At 33.5% G+C, this 20922-nt stretch overlaps 1 protein-coding gene across 3 annotated transcripts in view; it reads left to right on the top strand.

Annotated features, from left to right (window-relative positions):
- LOC118191486 (phosphatidylinositol phosphatase PTPRQ-like) overlaps positions 1-20922 on the top strand; it is a 218975-nt gene that overhangs the window by 144370 nt on the left and 53683 nt on the right. For all 3 annotated transcript variants that reach the window (XR_015040580.1, XM_085814563.1, XM_085814564.1), the window contains exons 14-18: positions 521-844; positions 4373-4500; positions 10701-10878; positions 15292-15438; positions 15522-15635. Coding sequence is in view for 2 of the 3 variants with exons in the window: in XM_085814563.1 (XP_085670689.1) it covers positions 521-844; positions 4373-4500; positions 10701-10878; positions 15292-15438; positions 15522-15635 (891 nt within the window). In the remaining variant the exon portion in view is untranslated. The remainder of the gene's footprint in view (positions 1-520; positions 845-4372; positions 4501-10700; positions 10879-15291; positions 15439-15521; positions 15636-20922) is intronic.

The raw sequence follows: 20922 nt of genomic DNA, 5'->3' as shown, positions 1-20922 counted from the left end.
CCGTTAATTAGTGCTAAGGGGCCAACTCTGTTAGAATCTTAATAATTTCGGCTATATCTTTTTAGTTAAGAAGATTAGTTTAGTTCTTAGTTTCCTAAGTTCAAGTTTGAGTGGAGGTTTTATTGTAACTCCAAGAAAGGAGCCATCTGTTAAAATTTATTGGAATAATAAAGGGTAATTTTCCCCCTTCTTACGTTTTGTTCTCTGTCTCACGAACTCAAGCGATTATTCGCTCATCATTTCTAAGATTCCTCATTTTAGCTATAGATTAAAATACTTAGGAATCTTACAAACTGTCCAGCAGTGTAAATCTAGGTTTGTCGCATAGCATTTCCATATGCTAACGGATGAAATTGAAACCCACCAAATACCATACCGTTCAAATTTAAGCAAAGGAGATGCCTAATTTGAGATTTTCATTGGAATTTTTCTGAATTCTACAGTTTTATTTTAATCAGATATCGCATTTTTTTATTTCAACTGAGTAAAAAATTACTTACTTTATTTTGTTTTTATTTAGTTCCGGAACCAGCTGAGATAGAGGCTTTTACCAGAACTTCAAGAACTATTCTCGTGAAATGGAATAAAACGGGGCCGTATCCTGGACCAGTAAGCTATTTTCTCGATGTGTGCCAAATGCCGACTCAGTGCAGCTCGAAAAGCGAAACATTTACAGTAAGAACTCTCAAAGATAATGAAGATAGTGAAAGCTGGAAGTCACAAAGCGATAAACTTGTGGAAGATTTAATACCATATACTTCATATTTTTTCCGTATAAAGTTGGAAACTGAGGCAGGAAGTAAAACAAGTGAATCCAGCAATGTAATTAAGACACCAGCTGATGGTAAATGCGGCCTTTTTCTTATTTGTTATTTCAAAAATTTACTAAAAGAATACTGCTTAAGATTATTACATAAAACAAGTAGTTCAGAACTTTATCCTAGCGAAGATTAGATAATTATCCTGATTATTATTAAGAAACTGGGGGAGATGCATGAGAATAAAGTTGGTATAGGAGCGTTCACGCTATAGCATAAGCATTGAATATAATATAATTGTCATAAATGCATAATAGCGTTAGCACACGACAAAGATTCACGCCAAACCTGTTTACGCTGCAGGCAATCAGAGAAGGGTAATAAGTATTATACGTATGTGGTCTCGCCCAAATTTTCAATGAATTTCAAGATCCGCGATAGTAATTTATCGGTTATTCTGGTTTTCAGTTTTTTTCGGTGGTCAATCTTAGAGAAGAAATGTATTGTTTCAGTGGCAAAACATAAAATAATTCCAAATTTTTCAAAAATACTCTAAAAATTATCTGTTAAACGCAGAGCATCTTCTATAGCTAACGTGGATGCCAAATGTCAGAAATGATATTACTTTCTGCAATTGGAGAATTTTCCTCTCCCTTAAATATCTTACATTATATATGCTGATCTAGGCCTTGCTGACTAACATCAAAAGTCATACTGCCCCTTGTTACCCCTTGGGGTCATTTGATGTGCTTGTTGAGATCTGTATTTCGACAGCTGCCGTTCTGAGGGAAAATTACACACGAATCTTGTTCCTCTTTAACATCTGTCCGTAGGTTAGAGATGCGACCAGAATTTAACATTTTATCCTTTCTGTTATGACTTCTCTCATTTATTTGACAATAGTATCAGCAAAAATTCCATGAATTTTTATTGCGGCATAGGACTGCGTCTGTCTTTCACATGAGCTTTGAACACCATACATGGTGACAGTATTTGCCATCCAATTTCGAAGGCGAATCTGCCACTGTTAGAGCTCTAAGGAGTTTGCACTTGTCTTTCTCTACCACCAAACCTCTCGAGATCGTGAGGATTTCGGCTCGTCGTGTATTTTAAGTGCCTCCTCCCATGCTGCACTTAGAAACATCTCAACCTTCTCTTCTTTTCTCCTTCCATTCCATCCTTAGCGAAGAGAGAAGCCTCGCCTACTCGGGCGGAGGGTAATACTTGGCAAAACTTTAGATTGAGATTGTAGTCCTTAACATAGGATCCACACATTTCGGATAGAACTCATTTCCTGCCGAATTAAGGAGCTGAGGCTTAAGCGTTTTCTGCAGTTGCCTTTATTGAGAAGAATATATATACAATCATTATTATCATAATACCACTAGTGATAATTATGCCATAATCTGAACGCTTCCTCACATGCAGAAATAAATCATAATATTTATCAAACACTTCACTAAATTGTTATTTGAAATATAAATTCTCCTAAAAATCTCTTATTATGATGATATTGTGTCTTTACACTTTGATACACATTTTTGGAAGAGTTTGATTAATGCAGCGTATAAATAGATAACCTACTACCTACTTTCAACAGATAAATGAAGAATATACTACCTAACTCAACATAAAATCCTCCATTTTTATAACGTAAAGACGAACGTAGAATGTTTTCTAGAGAAGATTTTTCAGTAAATATATTTTGTACAAACTTAGCCATTTAATTGTGTCACACTACTTTTTATTCCATAACAAGAATGTTTTCCAAGAAAGATTTTTCAGTAAACATATTCTGTACAAATTTAGCCATTTAATTCTGTCACACTGCCTTTTATTCCATAACAAGACAGTAATTCTGAAAACGACAAAGAAATTGCTTCAAAGCATTTTACGATTTGATCATGAAGCGTTCAGACTAAGCCATTGTTAACATTATTATTATGCTATTATTATTATTAAACGTAACATTCAGATCATATGATAAACCCACACCCACAAACAATTTAATCACTACTTTTGAAGCTAAGAATAAGGATAAACAATCCATTTGTTCTGATATTGCATAGACTGCGAAATGCACACCATGTTCAAATAAATTGCAGAATTAAATCCATAATGTGCGACAGAGTAATAGATACAGGATTCCAGTTTAAAAAATTAGTTAAATAAGATAGGCTTTCTGAGCACAATAATTTTGCTTTCATGATCCATTTTATTAAATAATATGCAGAATTTAAATGTTTGTAACGATCTCAAAGGAAACATTTATCAATAAGAAAATTACCCATGCACAAATTGGCAAATAGACAAACAAAATAAAAAAATTGATATATCATTAATTAGAGTTTTGAAGACCGTACACGAATATTTTAAAGGCACTACAAATGTTAATGTTTTGAACGGAAACTTTTAAAAGATACCATATGTACATCAGAACAACATTACAACTGAAACACACATTACAAATTCCCATTAGCAGAAATTCTGAAAATCGAAATATATGAATTTTGTTTAACACGCATTTCTTTATCTAGCACACGCCAGGATTTAAGACAAATTCTGAAATCCTTTCCTTTTTTTTTAGAGAGAGAAATAGAATTAAATATATGCCTAAAGAGCAAAAATGTTTGAGCCCCAAAGAGAAGGGGATATTTGAGCTACAGTTTCTCATTATGATTTATCTGCATAATCATCCGTTATTACTTATTATGCAGGCTCCGCCGCGATTTATTTACAGTCATTTTATAGAATGATTTGTTCTGAGGCTTACCAATTAAGACTTCTAGTCCATGTTGCAGTAACCTCCTCGAAGTGAATTCTTCATAGCAGGTAACAGATGAATGTCTAATGAGGTCAATCGGGGAAATAAATTGGATTGAGAGATATGATGAAGTCATATTCGACCAAACCAGCTAAGCGGTTGCCGCACGGTGAGGAGAAGCATTGTCTAATGTAGGATGACTTCTCTCTCAATTCAGAAGGAAGTCAGTTTCAATAAACTTCTTACAATGCGTCACAAAACGCCGATCTAAAATTCTACAAAATTTTAACTACCTAGCATCACTTCTTTTCCTGTAAAATTTAAAAGCAAGAAATTAATAAAGATAAAGTGTATATTAATGCGCGAAAATAACTAGGCATGTTTATGTTTTCTTTTCAAAAGAATTATTTTGTTTATATATATATATGTGTGTGTAGAATTTGAGCTATATGGCAGTATACTATAAAATTGTATACGATAATTAATTTTTTTCTTATAATATTTACTTACAATTCGTTTACGAATTCTCTGTTTCTGACAAGGATTATATAAATTTTGCGGATGGAAAACATTTATGGTATTCCTCATCTACCCATAACAAAAAAACCTATCCATACATCTTAATGCCAGTTATATGACAATTCACTTAAAAAATGGGTGTATAAATCCGTAAATATCTTCTGTATATTTTTACATGCCTCTTAATATTTGAAAATACTTGTATCAATTCAAAATCAATAAGGGATACTTGAATGATTCTTTATCCTGAAGTGACATAAATTAAAATTTTATATTGCTGCTCTTTTAATGGTTATCTAGAATGCTCTCATAATTCGGAAACATGTTTTAGTCCCAGATGCTCCTCAAAACGTAAACGCCAAATGCGACCAACAGCCAACTGAAGCCGAAGTGAGTTGGTCACCTCCGAAATATCCCAATGGACTCATAGTCAAGTACAGAATAGAATATGGTCTGGAGGTGATATTTTGCTTTATTTTTTTAAAGTAATTTTATGAATAGTAAATTAGAATCAATGAAAATGTGGATATTTCTATTTTTCATTATTTTTTGTAAAAAGACATTGATTAGTTTCTTTTAGAAAAATGCTATGCATTTTTTAAATTTTATTTGAATAAAAATCTTTCGCAAATTATACTGATCTTAATATACAGGTTTTCGGGAAACCTGTATATTACTGAGAAGTAATATACAGGTTTCCCGAAAATATGGCCACCGGTAAAGGTATAAAAACAATTAGCCCTTTATTATTTAATTAATTTTTATACTGCATATTCGAAATGACATCCATTTTCTGCTAAATATTTTCTAATCAATCGATTGAATCAAGACCTATGAACATTGAATAATTTGCTTTATGGCTTCAGATCTCTAGCCTCTACTTTCTCTAGTGTTCCATAAATTAGTAGGCAAGTGGATCATCCCATTCGAACACTGGTGTGGGTTCATGAATATGGTATGAATACATGAGACTTTCAAGATTTTTTACCTTTTATGAAGTACATCCGAGCTAGTTTTCTTTATAGATTATATAGAGCGAGAGATAGATAGATACACATATTATTTAAAATTCATAGAAGCCATTTTTCGTATGGCAAACAGATAGCCTCGCATACTTTATTAAAATTAGTTAATCGATTAAAGTATCTACATTGCTTTTAAGATGATTGACTTGAGGGAATAATCAAATAGCCATAGAATGTTGGCTAACGGTGTCACAAACGTAAACCTGGGCAGCCATTCACTTGAGCCCTCGTTTTCAACTCAAGTTCAGAACATATGTTCTTATCCATTTCTCTTTAAATAAGTCAGTGTTATAATGAAATGTGTTAGTCGAATTACGGGGTTATTCATTTGAACATAATCGACAAGTTTTAAAAACAAGTAGCAAGTGGCTTTCTTTTACGCTTATCGTAGGATGCTAGACTTTGTCATATGAACTCAATGAGTTGTACCGCAGTAAACTAACACTATTTATTACTATTATTTTAATTAATAGATGTTAATAAGTGTTTATTCTTATTCATTGTTCATTTATTTATAGATTATGTTAGAGAATAATTAGTCGAAATTTGATCATTTATGCTTATTTATAAAGAGACCATATTTTATTTGCAATTACGAATAAAATTCGTAATATGTAACACAATTCAAATAAAAAAATCTGTTTCCTAAACTCTCTCTTTAGCGGTATTAAAATGTTACCAATGCTTAAATCAAAACGTGGTCAAGCAAAAGCTAAGATTTGAGTATGCATGCGTAAGTTATCTTTCGTGTTTTCTGTAAATTCATTCAGCTCAAATGACCCTTTGGGTCACTTAAAATACTCGCGTTATTTAAAATCTGTCTTACTTAAAACAGAGCTATAAATGAATGTTTATTACCTTATAAAGGAGTAGTGAAATCACTAAAAGTTGTAACTGATTTCTAAGTTCCAAACACGTCACACATTTCTTTCCCTTGTAGAGTTCCTCATTCCTTTTGCTATTTGTCTAAGATGAACGTTGAGGAACGTAGGGAATTATGTAGCGACTTATCGTTGAGTTCTAATAACTATAACAGATATAGACTGAAAAAGGGTTAAACCAGTGCTTCCCAATCTTTTTTGTGCAATGTCCCACTTAATCCTTTCTAAAATTCTTATGCTCCCCTAGCATATACATAACCTTAATATTCAAAAATTGAAATGTTCACAAAAGGAACTCGAATGATAGGTTTTATAAAGAAATCACTAGGAAATTTTGTCAGCAAACACAGTAAGTAAATTTTCAAAACGTATGTAGAGACTTCACATATATTTTTTTAAAGCAGGAGAGACGAAAAATGAGCAACACCTTCTCCGGGAATCGAACCACGGACCTCTGGAATACGCGTCCAGCGTGCTGACCACTACACCACGAAGGCAGGCTAAGAAGGCGGGAGAAATACCTTAGACGTATAATGAAGAACTGAAATTCAAGTACAAAATGATTTTAATGAAATTTTTTCTATATTATTTTAAGTATTAGTAATTATTTATTATTTAAATTTAGTGAGATCTTTATGCTTGATGCTTCAGAGAGATTTGAAGTCAGGGTCTAGTTTAGTTAATTTCAGTAAATATATGCCTGACATAATTCAATGAAGGTAATGAAACCAAATATCTTCGCTTTTGCATTGACAACAGTTTTATTTGCTTCTTGAAGTTGTTTATTTAATACATTTAGTTTTTCAAAGATTTCAACCGTTAACAGATTTTTCATTTCAGGTTTGTCGCTTAAAAAATAACTAAGAGTATCAAATAGTTCCATAAATCTTTTCAAGCAGTTCCCTTTTCACAGCCATCTTATTTTAGTATGAAGTATAAGCCTCATGTGGTCGTCCTTCACAAAATAACTTGAAGAGACGTTCACATTTGGCACTTAATAGGCACAGTGCTTTCAAATATGATCTTAGCAAGAAAACACAAGAATATATTCTAATAATTTTCTAAAAAGTTTCCTCATAGGAGGTGACTAGACGTTCCGGCGCCTCCCCCGATCTCTTAGAACTTTTATATCACCTAAAACTCTGAAATCATACTTTTAGCTTAACTCAAATGTAATTATTACTTTGCTAAAATTTTAGATAACTGCAGCAAATTTCACTATTTAAACTCACAATATATACCAGCTTAACTTATAGAAGTCGCTATCGTATTTACTGGCATTATTATCTATTATTTACTGGCATATTCTCTCCTTCTCGCGTACTTTTTCCCTTAGCTTTTTAGCATAAGGTTTTGAAAATCTTTTAAGCATTATCGTAATTTTTCCCTTTCTCAAGGCGTTTATAAATCGAGCTCCCCTGAATTCGTTTACATAATAGTCAAGGATTTTAGGTGTATGGGCTCTGATTTAGCAAGCAGTAATAGCGAAGAGCTTCAAGAAAATGGCGGTATCTAGTTCCCTTGATAATTCTAAACATCATTGCGAGTCATAAAACGGAATGAAAGGGAACGAAGGTGTTAACAACAGTGACGATTGCAACGACTAACAAGCTATAGCAAACGTCACAAACAGCAGTTCCAGCAGCATCCAATGAATATAGACCTAGGAAGCAGAGGACATCAATAAAAGCGTACCAAATATAAGGCGTATAAAGTAAAAATGAAAATACCTTATTAGTCACTATAATATTAATATTTACTATGTTTTCTAATTCAAATTCAGGCTTCTTTTGAACGAATATTATAGAGGTAGTTACAGTTAGGTTATCTAAGAATATAAAGTATTTTTGGTATAACGGTAACACATTTGGCGCGTTTTCGAGATGTCCAAGTTCGAGTCTCGGAGAAGGCATTGCTCATTTTCCACGTCTTCTGCTTCAAAATAACCTAATGAAATAATAAGAATATTTCTTATGTGTCATATTCTTACCGTAGCCGCGTCTTTCAAAATAAAATAATTCGCATCATTTCCACCCCTCGATTTTTAGTGCGATGAAATTAATAAAAAAAGCTGGGAAATGCGCAAGGGAATATGGTAATTTCTATATACCTCCCTTAACTGCAGCGTATTATTAGTCCATAGGAGCTTTGTCCCTGAAGGACTATTGTTTTCGATTTGCGATTTTGCGTTGAATCACTATAAATGTCCGTTTCGCTTTTCAAACTGTTGCCACCCAATGTTAGAGTCCTGCATTATATTTGAAGAAATTAAATAATGAAAAATCTGCATAAATGTATGTCTGTTTCTCGCTTTGTAATAAAACAACGGTACACAGAGCCGTCGAATTTTGAATGACGTCATCCTCCTACGAATATGGGCATGTGGAAGACCCAATTTGAAATTTGGAATTTGTTTTATCATCGATTTCATATTTTGTAAAAATTTAACGAATTTTTGATTAACAAACTCAAGGATTTCAAAGCGAGCCATGGCAACAATCTACGGGAAAAAGAACACCTTTTTATCTCCAGCGCGCGGAACTGTCTATCGGAAATTCTAATGGTTTAAATGGTTTAAGGGCAAAGAACATGATATTTAATAAATAAAGGTAAAACACAAAACGTTAAAAAAACGCCCCTTTGGACGTAATTTAAAATCTGAAACCTTTCAGATTTTATTTGTTTTTGTTATTTTTTTACTCACACACCGATTAATTAAAAATTGTTTCTAATTCTAATGCTTAATTATTAATTTTGATCTAAAATATTTTATGTGAATCAAATAAATAAGAGATATTTAGCATGCTATTTTAGTAAAACTTCATTCTATGTAACGCAAACTACACAACAGCCACTGTAGCAATACACTGTAATGACATTCTAATTATCCACACGTTTGATATTCAGAGTTTCAGTTATTTGCAGCGTTCATTTTCCTTCGATGTAGAAATAAGATTATATTTAATTGTTCAAAGACATTTAGTTTTTTCGTTAATTTAAATAAAATTAAAAAGAACCTGAAAGCTTTCAGATTTTACATTTATGCTCAAACTTTCTTTCTTTCTTTTTTTTTTTTTTTTTAAACAGAAACATGCGCGTTTTGAGCCCATTTGAGCTAAAACCACATTGTTCTAAAAATACTTAAAAATAAAATATCTTTAGAATTTCGGATGGACAGTCTGGAGATAAAAACGTTTTATTCTCTACAGTCATTCCTAATTCGGGCTTTTTGGTGGAGGACTATGCTATTCAAAATTTAATGACTCTGCGTACCGTTGTATTTTTACAATTTGAGAAACATACACATATTCGTGCAGATTCTTCATTTTTTAGTTCCTTTAAACAACAATTGGTGGAAATAATTTGAAAAGTGATACAGCCGTTTATAGTGATTCAACGATAAATGCCGTATAATTCTTCTGGTCTAACGCACATTCGGACTAAGAATTTAATACGATGGCATAATGTTTCTGAGAAGAAATTTTCATATGAGAAACAAACTTGCATATGATATTCGACATTACTTGAAAAGCACATACAGAGACTACTGTTTTCTATTTGTTCTTGAAATACTAGTTTGCTATACGAAAGGAAAAATTCCTCGTTTTCTAAAAATGAATTAACCGATTCTGTTATCATTAATTTAATACTCTTGCTACTCAGAGAATTTTTGTCTATAATATATGATGTATTATGAAGTTAATTGTTTTTTCCTAATAATTTGAAGCGGACAACTAAAATAATTTTTTTGCTTAATTTATTGAAAGACTAAATTTGTATTTTGTTTTACAGAAACAAAAATATTTAATTTTGTAAAATTAAACGTAATAAATGAAAAAGTAAACCTCTCCTACTCACACTGCAATAAAATACGTATTTGATTTACGGAAAATGGCAACACCCATCATACAGATTTTCCGATTATTTTGACGGATTGAAGGTCCAATTATATCGGATATCTAGATGAGTTCTATTGTGTGTACTTTGACGGGCAAGATATTTATCTATCTATCCATAAAACCTTCTAAAACACAACCTGAAGCTAGTTTTCTTTTTAATCCGTTTAAAAAACAAATTTTATTTTTAAGCCAAACCAATAGTACGTCTTAGGGGGAAAAAGGAAAAAATATTGGTAATATTTCTTTGTATTATTGGTAATATTTCTTCATATTTTTCAAGTACCTCACAAATATGTGAAATATATCTTATAGACATATTTCTAGACAATTCTCCTCTCGGAATATTTTGGAGGTCGTTATATATACTTCATTCTATGTATCTTAGCAGTCATTCGTTTTAGGTGTCAAAAGTATAAGCATGTTGCCTGTTTAATGTAAAAAGTAAAATAGGTAGGACACTTATCACCGTAGAATTAAGTATCTATAAGTTAAAGCGGAAACTTCAAGTTGAAATTTAATTCTATATTTTTATAATATCATATCTTTTAATTAATATTTTAATTTATTTTTAGTTGATTTAATCTTATTTCTTTGGTAACAGCAAATGACCGATAGTAGAAAGTGCAAAATGACCGATAGTTGAAAAATCTAAGTTTTCGGTTTGTGGATTCTTTAAGTCGATGAATTTATTAAAATGTACTTTTTCTATTTGAAAATTATGGATTTTGTATAAAATGCAATTTATCACAGCAAACTTAATACAACTTTGTTTTGTATGACATATATAACATTAATATCTTACATGACATTTCTGATACTGATGCTTATTTTATAATTTTTTGCATTTTTCTTAGAATTCATATAAAATGAACGCATACCTAGCCGTAACTGATCCATGCAAAGATCAAAAGATTGTTCTTCAAAATCTGAGACCGGAGCGCAATTATAGAATAACCGTACGAGCCCGGGCACAAGATGTGGATTCTGACGGACAGCCGGCTACTTTCAAACCATGCATCCTACCAGCAGGAAGTAATGTTATGTGAATTTCTAATATGCATATAATAAACAGTGAGGATAGTAGATTAATATTTATTTATTATGAACTACTGAAATTTCTGGCAAGATTTTAAAGTGTTGAACTGGAACATTTGAAAATTTGCTACATAAATAAAAAGAACTTCAGTTAACTACAGCGGTGGTCAAAATTGTGGACACTTTTGGAAATTTTTATGTTTTTGAACTTTGTATGCTTATAGAAAACGTTACGTTTCACAAAACGCAAACTTGTATATATTATTTTAAAGATAATTTATTACTGAATTCAATACAAAACACAAAATTCAATTATTTGCAATACAAAAAAGTTAAACGATAATAGTTATCGATATAATATTAGATAGTGATGATTGCAGTGAGTTATCAGTACTTAGTAGGGTACCCTTTATTTTTTATTACAGCTTCACATCGACGTTTCATTGAGCTGACAAGAGTTTTAAGCTCTTCTTTCGTTATTACATGATGCCAGGAAACAATTATAGCCTCAATTAGTTCCCTTTTATTTGATGGGCGCCTCATTCGGAGTGTTTTCAAACCGTGCCACAAATTTTCGATAGGATTGAGATCAGGACTGTTTCCTGGCCATGACAACAATTTAATGCTCTTTGTACGAAACCACTCTTTCGATATTTTGGCCGTGTGGCAAGGAGCAGAATCCTGCTGAAAAATAAACGAAGCATTGTTGGGAAAGAGATCTCTGCTCTGATGGAAGGTAGAAGTTTTGGTTCTAGAATAGTGTCAATGTATTTTCTGGCATTCAGTGTCCCATCGATGACATGAAGGCGACCAATACCATCTGCTGACATGCACGACCAAATCATAACACTAACTGGGTTCTTCACAGTTGCTTGAATGCAGTCAGGATGTAGCTCTTCTCCTATTCTACGTCTTACATATTTTCGCCCATCACTACCGAATAACGATATCTTAGTTTCATCACTCCATATAACTTGTGACCACTGATCATCTGTCCAATTAGTGTGTTCCTTTGCCCACTGTAGTCTTTTTTTTTTTTTTTTTTTTTTTTCGTTGCTGAAAATTAAGATAAGGCTCTTTTCGTGGAATTTTACCTCTCAGTCCAACATCTGTTTATCTTCTCCTGATTGTTCTTGAACTGACAGAAACACCAGCATCATTCAGATCACTTCTGATGGCCGCTGATGACATTTTCCTGTCTTGGAAACATAGTCTTTTTATTCTTCTGTCATCAATAGATGTGGTGCACCTTTTTCGGCCTACTTGTAATTGCAGTTTATAAGAAACAGGTCCTCCTTCTAAGAACAAAGCAAAATAATGAATTGTTTCAAGTGTAAACATGATGTCAGCTTCTACTGGCAGTTACTAGCATTTGATTGGTTCTCAGAACAAGAACAGTGATTGGCCAGGAAAGCTAGACATTACATACCACTTCATAACTGTGTTTTTTATTTATATTAAAGTACATATAACTTTTTTTGTATTGCAAATAATTGAATTTTGTATTTTGTATTGAATTCAATAATAAATTCTCTTTAAAATGATATATACAAGTTTGAATTTTGCGAAAAGTAACATTTTCTATAAGTATACAAAGTTCAAAAACATAAAAATTTCCAAAAGTGTCCACAATTTTGGCCACCACTGTAGATCATATATTTCTTTTCAAAAAGCAAATAAAATTAAGCTTGTTAAATCTTCACCCTTTTTGCTTACTTGTACGAAGTAAATAAGCAGTATTGTAATCGCGAGAAATTTCAGGTACAATATTTCAACGAAAATATCCATTTTGGCCGCTATCGAATGCAGTTTAACGATGTTTTTGCATGACATCTGTACGGAAGGCCAGAATAAAGGACTCTTTACCCCCCAAAAAAATTATAAAACTGATTTATAATGAATTTTGAAGACACCTTTTCGTGGCGTCTGTGCGTACTTACATATGTACGTATCTCGCATAACTCAAAAATAAGTACCCTCAGAACGTTGAAATTTTGTATATAGGATTGGTATAATATGTAGATATGCACTTCGTATTTTGGTTGCAATCGGCCCCACGAAAGGTATATAAATATATATTTTATATATATATCCACTCTGTTACTCGGTTCCGTAAACTCTGTTTTAGTCTTATATGTTTGAAAATTGTATATTTTTTGCTTTAAAAATAGTTCAATTATATTGTTCTTATCTTCCGGTTAAAGTTTTCATGCCTGTAGTAAATCTGCATGCTGTTTTTAGAATAATCAGCAACTTAAAAGTTGTTTAAGTGCCGCTAAGCCTAATCATTTTTGCTACAGCGGCCATGTTTGTTTAGATTTGAAACAACAGAATAGTAGATTTGTTGGCAATCTAGAGAAAATAAGCTTTACAATAACAAAAATAACGCCTTCTTTTATTATTTCGAATTAAATCATGTTTAGTACATTCTTGAATTTATTCGAGGAAATATGTGTTTAAGATTTACTTCATAATTTTCAATACAAATATTTTGAGTTTTTATGTATTTTTGCCTTGTCGCGAAGTGAAAACTGAATTAACCGAATGAGAAATACTGAATCGTCTGTGAAAAACCTTTTTTTTTTTTTTGTTATTGTTTGCTTAATTTTTTTTTATACATCGTTCTAGCTTTAGTATAGTATTTGAATAGAAAATGTGGCAACAATTAGATAATTCTTAAGATGATGTACATTTTGCGCATTTTGAGTTAAAAAATGAAAGAAATATAACGCTATTAAGTGAACCTAGGGCCAGAGTGTCGCTGTGGTAAACAAAAATAGTGAATTTTAAAGAGCGCATTTATTCTATTATGGTTTATGCGCTATCGACGAAGTAAATTTAATTCAATCGAATAAGTTTAAATAAAATGTAAGAAAAAATGCATATAATTTAATATTCCGTACGAGGAAGTCATGTGCTGTACACATCAGATTTTTTAATTATAGTAATAATAGTAATAGTAATAATAGTAATAATAATCTTATTTAGATGCAGTTTGTAAGTAACTATATTGAAGGGTGAAGCCTTCTTCTTACTATATTAAAGGGTCTAGCTTAAAAACTTGCAGGTAAAGTAGTCTTATAAGTTGTATTTAACTAGTCATAAGACTAACTTCTAGGTAACTACTTAACTTGTAGGGTCTAGCCTTTGCAAATCTAATTTAAAACACCACTAGATGAAAAAGTAAGTGATCACTGCGTCTTTGAAAGTGCCATAAAGTCTCAGGAAGGTTTAAAAATAATCTTTTTATTTAAAATAATAGCAAAATATGTGCGTAAAATCTCAGACTGTATGATTTGCTATTAAATAACAGAAAATTGAATTTACAAAATAAAGTGGATTTATAGCTGGATTGGATTATTCAATTATGGCAAAGCACACGAGGGCTATCTGCCTAAAGGGAGGGGATGCCTTCGTGGAGGACTTCCCAAGGGAAACTGGCTCGTATTACACGCTACACATGGGGAAAACCACGAAAACACCCATGCAGCCAGCCCGTTCGCGGAATTCGAACCTCGGACCGAGCTACCAGTGTTCAGCGTCTTTACCGCTCGGCCGCTGGTGGGCCTGATGTATAGTTGGAGACTACAAAAACTGGCCTAACAAAGCTGTCTTGACGTGATGATCACGCATGCGCAATTTAGCCGAACGGCGTGCAACGCCTCTCTCTCACGTGACTTACCAGAGAAGAAAAGAGATTGTTAGTAGCGAAGTAATGAAAGTGACCGGCTGTATGCCAGCGTAAGGATAAACGTGGTTCTATTTTTGCGTTAATCGTATGTTCTTGTTTCGTTTGTGTTCTTAACGTTATTAACATAAAGTACTGGTGTCGTTAAATGTCTGGTTTTAAGCGATGCCCATATTTAGTTCACGTTCCACGTTACGCAAACATATACCCAGAACCCGACCAAGAAGCAGAATATGACAAAAGCGTTAGCTGAAACTTTTAATTACGCTATTTAAAACTTCGGCTAACAAAATGGCTAATACCAAAATACTAGCTTAAGAGTGTTAGACGATAGAAAGTAAAAAATGCGAGCGTTACTGCCAAAGCTCTATATCCAGCTAAAACTTTGAAGAATTCCGCCTTAAATACGTATACTCATTTGCATCCTGGTGCATACCAGCAAAAAGAATCTAAAATTCTAAATCATATGAAACCGGGTTAATTAATGAAAACGGTACAAATTTATCTCGAAATAACCGAATGTAAAAGTATTTTTCAAAATTGTATCTGAAATACTTTGTAATTTATATTATAAGTACTACGAATAACCCCATCAAAATAGGTTCCTCAATTGTGCTAACTACAATATATAATTGTAATTCATATTGTTATATTTTACTTAAACACAAAATGTAATAAATATTTTGTGTCCATAATTCAGTTATCTTATTTGCTTATTTCAGTTCCACCTCTTGGCAATACTAGTAAAATACTAGTAAAGGAATCTGGCCCTCGTCGCTTGATGATCGAGTGGAGCAGGGACGCTTTCTCAGATTACATGGGAACTTTGGTTCGCTATGCCGTACTCGTTGGTTTAAAGGATGCATTAGGTATTTATTTATATTTCAAATACAACAATACTGTACGAATCGAGGCTCAAACAAGAAATAAATATTTGATTTGTTTATAACAGGAAATGCGACAAGTGGTAAAACATCCGAGAATCTCCCGAACTGGTCGAAATTCATTGCAGGGGAGAGCAACTGTTACCAAGCCACGCCACCTGAATGGAATCCTTTCGACAAAAGTATGGAGAACTTTTGTTTTTCTCAACTTTAATTCGATGCCTTTAGTGATAAGTGATAAGTGACGGAGGGCGTGGGCACCATCCCTCTACCATGATGGTCAATTGGTATAGCGCCACGTCCTCCCTTATCTAGAGTCCAGCTTGAGGGGTCACACGCGAGCCTCGCATAGGACGCCCTGTCCCAACGCCCGGACCGTACCGTCAGCAGTCATGCCGACCAAATGCCAACGGAGTGGACCCCCGTCCAAAGTGTCCGGGCGCAGCGTATATTTAACTCCAATAAAAGTTTACATGGCCGAACAGAGGCAGTAATACATTCGTTTGATATCATTGTGCATAAGTGCCACTCAAATGAATAATAATAAAATTAAATAAATAATAAAAAAAAAAACCTAAATGCATGAATACCTGAGAACTTATTGCGTGTGCATTTGAGTACTGAGTACAACGTTACCTGGATACTGAATACATTAATTTTAGCATACTTTTGTAACATGTTCATTCGTACACACCGACCTAATTAACCACATAAATACGCACATAAATACACACATAAATACACTTAAAGACATAATAAATAAATACCTAAATACATAAAAACCTGAGAATTGGTTACGTGTGCACATGAGTGTTAAATATAACGTAACCTGGAGACTGAATGCATAAATATTTGCATACATTTGCGACATGTTCTTTCGTACAAATCGACCTAATTAAAACACATATATACACACATATATACATAAATTCACAAATGCCGCTTAAATACATAATAAATAAACACCTATATGCCTGAGACCAGTTACGTTCGCACATGCGTACTAAATGCAATGTTACCTTGAATCTGAACACATAATTAATAGCAATCTAATAACTTTACATATTATGCATACCCCTGTTGTATATATATCAGCATGTTACCAATATTTACTTTACGCACTTTTACTTATTGGTACTTCTATCTTTGCATAATTATCATTACATAATTTATATATATTGTAATTGTAACCTGACTAGTTTTAATCGTGCCAAAGCGTGTGTCTCTTCAGGCTGCTGTATGCTACTATCACTAGGCACTTTGACATAAATCAACATTGGGGTTACCTGGTAAAGGGAAAACTAGTTCTCCAATAAAAATGATGGTTGATGACGAGGGATTCGATACTGATAGCTGATTGGTTGTTAAAAACGAACAGCTTACTCTTTTTTTTTTTTTTTTTTTTTTTTTTTTTTTTGTTGTTGTTGTTGTTGTTGTGTGTGTGAAAGAAAGGAAAAATCGTGCTTCTTTTTTTCTAGGCTGCTATCACACATCGTTTGTTTCGGAAGAACAACTGTTTGGAACAATTTTTCTGCTTTATCACTATAGCCAATCACCGCAGATCACTTTAGAGTTAAAATGTAAGGGGAGAACCCGGTTCTTCATTACAAACAAGCTGATAGCTGATTGGTTAAAAACGAACAACTTGCAATTTTTTTCGAAAGGAAGGAAAAAATCGCGCGTCAAGGCCCATACCACACGGCGTTTGTTTCACACGAACAACTGTTTCGGGCAATTTTTCTGCCTGGTTTACTATTGAAAGAAAGACGTGAGACTTTTTTCTTCCTTTCCAAAAAAATTGCAAGCTGTTTCAACCAATCAGCTATCACCTTCGAATATCGACTTCTACACTACATAGAGGACCTTCACACTAAAGAAGATTTACATTTATCCTATGTCAGCATAGAAAGCTTCCAAGATCCTCCTGACTTACACCCAGGAGATCTACCCATCCTTCCCTGGTGCAAATCGCCACCCAGGAGATCTACAAAGAGAGATTTTCTCTGACGGTTCAAAAATTTCAGGACGAGTAGGGGCAGCGTTCACGGTCTTTTCGAACAATGAAGAAAATTCTCAAGCACAATTCTGTCTAAGCAACCATGCTTCAGTCTTCCAAGCCGAGTTCTTAGCACTCAAAGAAGCAGCACTATGGTTAGGTACGCAACCAGCAGCTCACACTTCATTCTTCACAGATAGCATGAGTGTTCTGAATGCGCTGAATTCCTTTCCTCCAACACATCCGCACACGGCAGCACTAAGAGAGATCCTCTTGACGTTAGGCTCTTCCATACCTTTAATGATCAATTGGATAAAAGGACATACCGGGCAGAAAGGCAACGAGCGAGCGGATGAACTAGCTTAGACTGCAGCTCTCAAACCAGAAATTGACAAAGAAGTTCCGCTTTCCGCAGAAGTTGCAAAAAGGCTCCTCAAGACAACATTTCAAGAGACATGGTCATCACGATGGTAAGAAGAAGAGACAGGAAGATTTACTTACAACATCTTCCCAATACCTTCTCTCAAGACGCTCAAATGCAACCGACTCTTCCTCCAAGCCTGTACAACCACGGGAAATTCCCAGAGTATTACAGACGATTCCTCAGACGGGACGTCAACTGTTCTTGCGGTTTTCGCGGGGAAGATGCGGACACACTTCATTACCTGCTCTCCTGCCTTCTGACAGGGCACCTTCGACAGCAGTTCTTTCCTTCCGACTACATCACGTATCCTGTGAATAGTCTGTTCACGGACTATGACTGCAACAAGGGCATCTTAGAAATAATGAAGCAAGTGAATGAAAATAATTATATCCAAGAAACTACAGATTAATGTAAAATGTAGAAAGGCGGCCTAACCGTCAGATTGCTAGCAATGACTAGGATGACTTCCTAACCCTGTAGTGCCATTAACTTAGTTTGGCGGAACAGGTTAAGTAAAGTGACTATATATCCATATATCACCTTCGAATGCTTTTTCCCTGTCCGAAACAGTTGTTCGTTTGAAACAAATGCATGTAAAGAAAAGCAGGTAGAAAGCAGATTAAAATCAGGAGGAAAAATTATCTGAAATAGTTATTCGTTTGAAATAAATGGATGTGTGATAATATGCTTACAGAAAAAAACGCATATCTCGAACAATAATAATATCAAATAAAACACATATCCTGAAAGACCTGATTTTCCTATTCGAATAAAATCTTTTTTAAAGCGTATTTTTTTCAAAAATAACTCTTGCTCTTGCCATTTGCTCTGTTTTTCTCGTCTCCATCACTACAAGAATAAAAATGTTATATGCTGCCTAAAAGTTATAACTTTAATTGTTCAAAACGTATGTTCAAAATAATATCACAATATTGTGAAGTCGTTGTGACCATATCATTGCACCTTTCCAAGAAAATTACTTGACCGACGGAAAGATATGTAAGCTTGAGAAGCAGAATAAACAAATCAGCATTCATACATACTTATTTAATTATTATCTTCAATATTAAATTTCTTTACGATTCAGTTAAATGTAAAGTTAGTAAAAATATTAAAAATGAGTTAAAATCGAAAGACTTACCGTACAGCGAAATGATAGTCTTTCATAATGCAAATTACAAAACCTCTATTGCGACCAAATTCATGGCATAAACCTTATACTAAAATTACATGCAAAACTTATAAGGTATTTCTCCCGCCTTCCTGGCGTACCTTCGTGGTGTAGTGGTTCTGCACGTTGTCCCGTATTTCCGAGTTCCGTGGTTCTATTCCTGGCAAAGGCGATTGCTCATTTTTCATCTTATACCTGCTTCCAAAAAACCTAATGTCTCTACGCAAACTAAGTAATAGAAAAAATTACGCAGCTGGAAAGGGTAATCCGGCAAGATTTTGTACTGCATATCTGACCGTTTATCCAGCTAGACAAAACCGTAAGCTAGATTATAATTTACTTTTATCACTGCTAAGAAATAGAGAAAATAGGTAAATTTTCATGTGATATAATCGTCTTGTTTATGTTGATAAGTCGAATAAAAACAGGTGGATTCTTAATTAAACAAGGAGTTGATTCAATATAGAACGGAAAATGTTGATTCAGTATGTATCATATGCACTGCACATTTTAAAGGCATAACCCAGAATTCATTTATCCATAAAAATTATAAGATTCAAATTAATCCTTTTTGTTTATTCACAATATTATAATTAATATTGTTTACAACAACTAACTGGAACTGAATTGCTGACTTTATAGCTCACTCCAGTGACTCACTATTACTAATTTTAATAGCTCATTCTACTTCTCTCGCCAAAAGCAAGTTTCTAACTCTTTCCTTCTCTTAGAAAGTATACTTATTTTTTATTCAATACTTAAGAGGACCAGACACTACGTACAGTAAAATCCGGATTGATAGCATCCGAATTAACAAGTACTTATATAAAACTGTTAACAGTTTTAACAGTTTCTTTTCTTTTTTTTTTTTTTTCTGTTTAAGCGTTGTAGGTAGTTAATTACAAATTTCTAATTGTTTAAAATATGTAAGAAAATTGTAAGGATTATGTTAACTTCATTAACAGTTAAATTTTAAGTTCCTTTCCTGTCGATTATTAACTTCAGCTTACTACTTCCGACCAGAACGTAGTTTTTGAATCACATCTGAATACGTAATGAGGAAGAGCGGTATTTAACCGGGAAGTTCTTCGGTCTTAGCGAGAGAGATACCAGATATGCTGGCTGCACGCGTCCGCCTTTTTAGGCTACTCTCTCGTAAGCTATTATTACGCTCGGCCGTACTTTAGGCCCTTCATAACTTCCCAGTCAATTAACATGCTGTACTGCAAATTTCTGATCTCTTCTACGGAAGTGACCGAACTTCCCATTAGATACTGGTTCTATCACATTTACATAAAAAGTGATGCTGAAAACTCATTCTGGCAGGGAGTGGTAGGTGGGAATCAAGAGAACAAATGAGAGGATTTCAAAATTAAAATTAACTATTAGGAAAATAACATAATCTCTACAATAGCTTTGAAAGAAACAAGAGGAAACTAGAAGTTATCAGCAGTCAAACTTTCTGCAGAACTGAATGATTAAGTACAATTTATGTTAAACTGGAAATTGTGCGAGAAGTATCAGCTGGATGTAAATGAGGAACAAGAAAAGTAGAAGAATGGGAAATTGTGGCACACATTTGCAAAAACTGCGCTGCTGTTAATATCTCTGTAATAAATTAAGTTTTAATTAAAACACTAAATTTGTTCACAAAAGTAGACTTAACTTTTATTTAGGCTCAGCTGGGAGATTAATCGCTGACAAAAGCTATATGAAGAAGTTTTCTCTGTTAGTGAAACACTCTCGTTATGACATTTAATAATAATTCAAATTAATGTGCACTTTTTGCTTTTAAAGTGCTTAGTTTTCTAATCAATAAAGAATAAATGTGAAAAAAAAATGAAATATTATCTCACCGTGTGATGAACGACAACACGT

This window comes from Stegodyphus dumicola, chromosome 4 (genome assembly GCF_044657685.1).
Source record: "Stegodyphus dumicola isolate Sdum_Otavi_A_Nest chromosome 4, ASM4465768v1".
NCBI lineage: Eukaryota > Metazoa > Arthropoda > Arachnida > Araneae > Eresidae > Stegodyphus > Stegodyphus dumicola.
Note: the sequence above shows the minus strand (reverse complement) of the source record. Positions and strands in the feature narration are given on the sequence as shown.